At 50.7% G+C, this 7,486-nt stretch overlaps 1 protein-coding gene across 3 annotated transcripts in view; it reads left to right on the top strand.

Annotated features, from left to right (window-relative positions):
• Window positions 1-457: 457 nt before the first annotated feature.
• The window catches only part of PPM1H (protein phosphatase, Mg2+/Mn2+ dependent 1H), a 136,083-nt gene continuing 129,054 nt past the window's right edge, over window positions 458-7,486 (top strand). For 2 of the 3 annotated variants that reach the window (XM_040670460.2, XM_003640351.6), the window contains exon 1: window positions 458-892. In XM_040670460.2, the coding sequence (XP_040526394.1) occupies window positions 657-892 (236 nt within the window). In that variant the 5' untranslated portion in view covers window positions 458-656. Of the gene's footprint in view, window positions 1,241-7,486 lie in introns of all 3 variants that reach the window. The other variant, XM_015282711.4, reaches the window with a different exon arrangement.

The raw sequence follows: 7,486 nt of genomic DNA, 5'->3' as shown, positions 1-7,486 counted from the left end.
GTCCAGGCTCGCCCTTTCTGTGAGCATCCTCTTGCTTTGCGACAGCATCCCGAGCACCTGGCTGTGCACGAGATGGCCCCGGGGGCTGCACAGCACCCTTACAGGCGCGAACCCCAGGGACGGGATGGGGACCCGCCGACGAGCGGCCGCAGGACGCGCTTTAGGCCTTGTTCCACCCCCACACCTCTCCTTCATAGCGGAGCCTCCTGCCGGAAAAATCCCCTCGGCGCGTTTAGGTGCGCAGCCCGCAGGTAACGGCCCGCCCGTCCCTCCCCGCCTCCGGGCGCCGCCGCCGCAGGCAGCGGAGTGGCCCCGCCCGCCGCGCACCTGCCGCGGGCCGCCCCCGCCGCGGGAGGCGGGCGGGAGGAGGGTGGGGGCGGCCCGTGCCCGGCGTGCGCTCGGAGCCCGCGGGCGCCGCAGGAGGAGCAGGAAGCGCCCGGGCGCATCCCGCCGCGCTGTCACATGACTCAGCAGCCGCCGCCGGGCTGAGTTCAGCCGGCGCCGCGCCGGGAGGGGGGGACCTGCCGCTGCCGCAATGAGCCCGCGGCCCCGCGCCCGCTGAGCCCGCGCGCCCCGGCCCGGCCCGGCCCCCATTGCGGAAGCGCGGCGGGGCCGCCGCCGGTTCGCCGCTCCCCGCGCTGCGCGGCGGCGGTACTATGCTCACGCGGGTGAAGTCCGCCGTGGCCAATTTCATGGGCGGCATCATGGCTGGCAGCGCGGGCGCCGAGCACGGCGGCGGCGCGGACCTGCCGCTGCGCTTCCCCTACGGGAGACCCGAGTTCCTGGGACTGTCCCCGGACGAGGTCGAGTGCTCCGCCGACCACATCGCCCGCCCCATCCTCATCCTCAGCAAGGAGACGCGGCGCCTGCCCTGGACCACGGGCTACGCGGAGTGAGTACGGCCGCGGGCAGGTGGAGCCCTTCCCTTCGGCCCTTCCTCCGCCTCCCGCAGCCCCGCGGCTCGGCGTCCCGCTCGGCGCCTCCCGGCCGTGCCCTGGCGGAGCCGTCCCGGGCCTGCGGGGCGGAGGGAGCGCCTCCGGTGCCGTGCGGCGGTCTCGGCCGCGGCTCCGTACCTGCGCGCGTGGGAGGCGCGGAGGGGATGGGGGAGCGGCGGCTGCGGGAGCGCTGGGGATGGCGACCTTTGGTACCGGGGCTGCGGCGGAGACGGGGAACCGCCGGGAGCGATGACGCTCGGTCGTGGCTCGGGGACAGAAATCCGTTGGTGGCCAAGCTCGGCTCGGTGCGTGCGTAACTGCTTCCCCCTGCCCGTGAGCGCGGGCGGGCTGGGGGCACCTTCCCGTAGCCTCGGCCGCGCTGGTCGGGACCAGGTGTAGCCCCGGGCGCAGGGCGGCGTTTGGCCGCGGCTCCTCACCCCCTGGCAGCGGAGCAGCTGCAGGGCAGCGCGCGTCCTTGCACCTGACTCCGTATCAGCACCCGGCGCTTCCTCCTCCCTCCTCTTCCGATGCTGGGAGCAGGGCTGAGGATGCGGCTTCTCTCTGCTGCTGCCTCCAAGTCTTGACAGTTCCTGGCCCTCCGTGTCACTCCAGCTGGCATCGGACTGAAGTTCCGCTGGCTGAGCTCGTCCCAGCTGGTTTGTGTGGGCACTGCCTCTTTGGGCATATGTGAATTCCTAACAAAGCTACTGCAGAAACTGCAACGAGGTGCTGATGAGTGATTGCTTGCTTTATTTAAAAGGTCTGTATGAGCTGCTGCATCGCTGGGGACACCCAAATAAGAGGGGAGACTTAAAGGAGTTCAAATCAGATTGTTCTCCTCAGATCGTTAGAACTGAATGTGTTACTGAGCAAATTCCCTAGGAACTCTAAGTTTAAGTGTTTAAAAGTAAGCTCTAATTGTTCTGCTACTATAATAGTCCCTCAAAAGCAGTTCTTTACCAAAGCAATAAGTGCTGCTATTCTTAGCTTGTGTGCGGAGCGGTGGCTCTTGGTGGGTGGCTGTGTCTGCAGGCTGAGGGCAGGCTGTGGGCCCAGGTGTGTGCAGCTCCACTGCCTGCAGCCTGGGCAGTCTGTGAGCGTGCCAGGATTGTTCTCAGACAGGTGTTCTGCTGGGCTTTGAGCAGTTAAGTGAACTGGGAGGCGTAACTGAGTTACTGGCCTCCATTCCGATTGCTATCCGTGTGACAAGAGATCAGCTTTTGTCTTTTATCACCTGGTTGTTTCCCTTTTCTTGCCTCATCCCCTGCTGTACAGCCCTGGTTGCAGTAACTGACTTCAGCATTGACTTCGGTGCTCTCAGAAGTGCTGTCAGGCTGTTCCCAGGCACACCTGTCTGCTCCCCAGTGTGGGCTTTGGTTGCAACCAGAAGATGGCAAAAGGCTGCACTGGAGTGAAGAAGAAAGCAGTACTGCCAAAATTACGTTGTCAGCCAAAGGCAAAGCAGTGCCACGGACATAACATGCAAAGAATAAGAAGGAGATAAGGGCAAAATCGAGTTTTGCCATATCTGACATTTCTTTCCTCCCTCCTACTGAGCTGTTCCCAGGCTGTCTGAAAATAATTGCAGGAGTTACTTGGAGGTATATTTTCAAAGTATCTGTTTTCCTCTTGGAATGCCTTTGAATTAAATAGAGAAAAGAAAAAGGAAAATAGCAGGAAAGTCAAAATTATTACTTTATATATTTCTAAGTTTGTTTGCTAGCGGAATGTGGGGGAGAAAGTACTTGTATACCATTACTTAGCGTTATTTTAGCACCTATATTAAGGAAACTAACAGAGCAGTTTGCTGTTAGTGCAATGCAAAGGAGTATTAGGGGCTCGATGTCCTCACGAGGGGTTGTGGCATGGGCCTGGGGCAGTGGTTGGCTGTGCTGCATCAGGCTGTTGGCTGATGAGCTCTGAGCGGTGACTTCCTGACTCCTTGAAGTTTAAGAGAGGTTTGTTGTAGGCTTCAAAGATGGAGATTTCATCCCAGAGAGAGTATGTTCTACCTTTGTTTTGTGTTTGCCAGCCGTGGTGGGCCATGCACACAGCAGGGTTGGAGGTGGAGGATTTATGCTCCATGCCCAGCACTGGTGCTTGTCCTGCTGTCTTTGGGAGGAGGCTCTGTCCAGAGAACAGATCAGAAAGCACTTCTGGATGAGCACAGGCTCCTGTGCTGTGACTAAAGCAGTCTAAGTCCACAAAATAGGTCATTTTTTTCAGGGACTTTCTTTTGTACTTTTGGTTCCTAAGGATGGGAGTTCCTTCCCACCTTATGTAGCAAAGCTCACCCTATTGTTTACTTCTCTTCCTAAGCATCTCTGGCACATGCCTATTCACCAGCCCTGTTCAACCAGGGCAAGCCCTTCTCCTTCTTCTCCTTCCCGTTTTCTTGCTTTGCTTGTACTGAACTTCTTTGTAATAGATATTTTTGCAATATTGCTCATCCATGTCGTATTTTAAGTAAGTAATTTTAAAAATAAGTTATCTTTGTGGTATTATGCAGTGAAATGTAAATTAGCATTTAATTTTTATTATTAGCTTTCCCTCTTTTAGTGGTATAATCATTATGCAAAGCATGTAGGCAGGCAAATGAAATCTTCAAAAACATACTTGGTGCTGGGATAAAACATCACCACTTCCTGAAATTTCAGTAGGAATCCCGCAGGGATTTGGCTTTCCTTAGTGAGCAGACTTAAAGCTGTCTGTCGGAACATCTGTCCCGCCTCCTGTTGTTGCATGGTGGACCTGAGACACTGAAGTCCAGTTCATCCCGTACTGCAGAGTGGCCAAAAGCTGCTGGTAGATGTTTCAAAGATGCTCTTATGCCACAGGCAATCTTCTAGTGGTCAGCAAACTGGGTAGAAACAAAATGAACGTTGTATCCTACATCTAGTAAGTCTTTTGATTGTCTTTACAGGTATCCTTTCACTTAGAAATACTTCTTGAATCGAGGGCATCCCTAGCATAACTCTGCTGAATGTGGTTAGCTGATACGTATTAGGAATGGCTGAGGGAGAGAGCGGTCTGTTAGCAAACATTCCTTTAAGTCTGCCTTTAATCCGGGGGGGGTAAGGAGGCTTGCTGCTCTGAGAAGTGATTTATTTCATTTGAGGAGGGGGAGGTCCTGTCTGACACTGCTTTTGCTCCTTGCCCCCTGCCCTCTGCAGGCAGCTGCGCCCCAGGGCTGTGGGGCTGCACCTTGAGCTGCTTGCTGAGCTGCTGCTTGGATTGCCCTGCTGCCACGAGGAATACTTCTTCTCTAGCTGCCTTCTGTGCCGATTCTTAGCATTACAACCTTGCAGAGCTTCTGCTAAGCTGCCATCAGCCTCAGTGCTGAACTCTGAAAGAGTAGAGGCAGCAGTAGAGATGGAGTGTGTAGCATTAGACGGCTTAGATAGCATTCACCCATGTCTGAGCTCTGCCCGTAGCATTGCTTTTCACCTTTCTGTGTGTCTATCTTGTTCCTACCTTGAAAGCAGAGCACGAATGGGGTGGAGCAGAGCCTTCCCCTCCTGTCTGATTACATATGGCACACAAAATGATTGATCCCAAATTGGCAATCGACAAAGAAATAGTCTGCCTTGTTCTGGTGAAGTTACAGACAAACTGTAGCCAAATGACATTTTGTGTAAGGAAAGCAAAACTTGTGCCATTTTTTAATCTGTTTTGAACGTGAATGTTCATATCTGGTTGTCCAGAACTCAGTGCTGCAGTTGCTGTTCTAAGTAATGAGTCCTTTGGTGGACTCTAACTTGCTCTTTCTGTATCACATGCTTTTACCTACTCTTACCTTCCTATGATCTGTTTGGAGGCTAATATCAGAGGACACTACTAAATGCACTTTAAACACAGTATTAAGTGGAATGTGGAAGGAGGCTCAGTCATGTTGTCTATGCCTTGTTTAGCTTTTCTTCTTAAATCTCTGAATTATACTCTAGATATCTGCACAGCTCCAAGTTATAATAGGTAAGCAGAAAGTAAGCGTTTGTGGTGTGTATGTGTCTTGGCTTTATAAAATCAATTTATTATCCCAGCAGTACCTTTTGCTTGATGAGCCACAAAGTCCAGGCTCTTTTCTCCATAATGTTACATTTCAGAAGTCTTGCAATGCTGTGGTTTCCCTGCTCTGCAGGCATGCAGCAGCAATTACATTTTCTCTGTGGTGTGGTGACTGCTGACCCATAATGGATACAGAGTTGTAGGTGTGATATTACGGCTGTGTCCTTCTGCAGCATTGTAACCAAGGTGCATTGTTATAGCAATACCTTAAGTTGAAAATGAAGAAGGGAGAAGGGAAGCTTATGGATTTTTTTTTTTCCCACTCTAAGTATGAGTTGTTTTTTAAGGCTGGTGATGTTGCATCATGTTTTCTCGTGCTGTGTACCTTAGCTTATAGGAAATGAGTGTACGTGAGGACTGTGTGAATGCTTTTTATTGAAACTGTTGGAGGGGTTTTTTGGTCATCCTAAATTTTAGGTTGTCACAATCAAGCCAAAACTTGTTCAGTGTCGGGGTTAGGATAACAAAGAGGTAGTTTTTCACCTGAAGTTTGAGGTAGGTGAAAGCTTCCCATGGCTGGGAGGTGGGATAAACCAAAGCAGAGGAATTGCTTGTCCTGAGTTGGACAGTATGTCCGTGCTGGAGGTCAGCACAGGTCTCACTGCTCCTCATCTCTTATCCTGATCCCATTGCCTGCTGTTAACACGCAAAAGCTCTGTGGTTGGCTCCTGTGAGTTGCAGGTTAGGTTCTCCTTTCTGGGAGCCTGCTTTGGAACCGTCAGCTGGGAGCATGACTCATCCCTGCATGTAAACAGGTTTTTGTCTGTGCTCTGTTTGGTACAAATATCAGAAGCATAACATGCCCAGAAAGAGGAATGCCTTTTTTTGTCTTGTTCTGTTTGTCTTTTTTATTTGGGTTAAATATACAGAAATAATGAATTACTTTCCTTTAAACTTTTTAAAATTTTGTTTGCTCTTCTCCACGCCTGGATAAAATTATGTTCCTTTATTCTTTCTGTAGTTCAGAGCACACGGCTGGGTAGGACCTGATGGATGAGCTAAAAATTCAAATCCCATCTGTGTACCTAAAGTAGGCTGAATGCTCTTCCTGTGAATGAATTATTCTTTTATGCATAATGTAATCTTAACTTTAATATACATTGCCAAACTTATTTAAACCTGAACCCATAAAAAACAGCCTACAGGAACCTCATGGTAGTTGCAAGAGCTTCAGAAATCCTTCTCCCTGTGTAAGAGCTTATACCATAACATTTAATATTTATGGATTGCCTCTAATTTGCTGAGTGCCTTGCAAATAGTAATTTCAGAATAACCTTGGAGAAAAATGTACTTGTGCAAATGTTCTGCTTCCTCAGATAAAGAAACTGAGGCAGTGAGGGTGAGCTTTGGTGAAGGGGATGTGATATGCGCATGGAGAATATGTCCTGAGTTCAAAGCTGTGTGTTTGGACGTCATGATTTTTCCTGTTTTTGTGTGCTTGGCTTTTCCTATGTGGTCTCTGATTTCTTAGGTCTAATGGGGACGGGAGGGAGAAAGGGTAAATCATGTGCTCTGGTGTTTCTAGTGTTCTCTGAATTGTGTGCATATGACTCCCAAAGAGGCAAGTAGACAATCCATCCTCTGTGCTGCCTTGTGCCATTGGCTTGTGTCTAAAGAGCAGTGCTGTCTGAGGAGCTCATTTGGTCCCAGTTCCCAAATATGGAGGGGGCACCGTCAGCATTAGGTGGACGCTCCATCTTGGCTCCTTTGCCTGGGATACAGCTGCGTTGCTCAGGAAGGTGCATGCCATAAAGAAATGTGACAGAGCTTTGCCCCTGAGGGTGGGCCTCTTCCAGTGTGTCAACGTGATCAGATGAAACATGCTCACATCGACCTTGAAAGGAAGCAGAGCTGCAAAGCACAGTTATCCCTGTGATGGGTCCTGTGAATTATGTGAGGAAGAAATATGTTTTGTGATTCTAAGGACTGGTTAGTCAATTCTGTGTTGTTCTACATCCCTAATAAAACTCTTCGTTGAACTTAGTGCTCTAAAATCCAGGAGGTCTTACTGGGCAACTCCAGCTCCATGCTAACTGTGCTTTTTGTTGTTTCTTAACTAAGGAAAAAGTGAAGCAGGAGGAGGAAGGTGACTTGTAAGACTCAGTTCCCACTTGGCCAGTTGCATTCACTAAGTGGAGCTTGTGTCTGGGGTGGCTGCCTGGAATAGATGGCAATGACCTCTGTGGTTTCCCTGCTGCTTCATTGGTGGAGTACAAGAGGTCAGTGGTTTCAAGTGCTCAGCCTACGAAGCTGTTAAGAGCTGCAAGAGAAAACCCAGCTTGTGTTCTACCCTTGCAGTCCAAACCCAGCTGGTGCAGGGTGTCTGTTCTCGTCATTTGGGATCCATATTTGACCATTTGTGTTCATTTCATTCCCTTCTCTTTCTTTCGTTTAATACCAAAGGTTGCATTTGCAATGCACAAATGCTGTGTGGCCACAGACTTGACTGTGGTGATGCTCTTCTCAGAGCTTCACCAGAAAAGGCA

This window comes from Gallus gallus, chromosome 1 (assembly GCF_016699485.2).
Source record: "Gallus gallus isolate bGalGal1 chromosome 1, bGalGal1.mat.broiler.GRCg7b, whole genome shotgun sequence".
In the NCBI taxonomy this organism is placed as follows: domain Eukaryota; kingdom Metazoa; phylum Chordata; class Aves; order Galliformes; family Phasianidae; genus Gallus; species Gallus gallus.
Note: the sequence above shows the minus strand (reverse complement) of the source record. Positions and strands in the feature narration are given on the sequence as shown.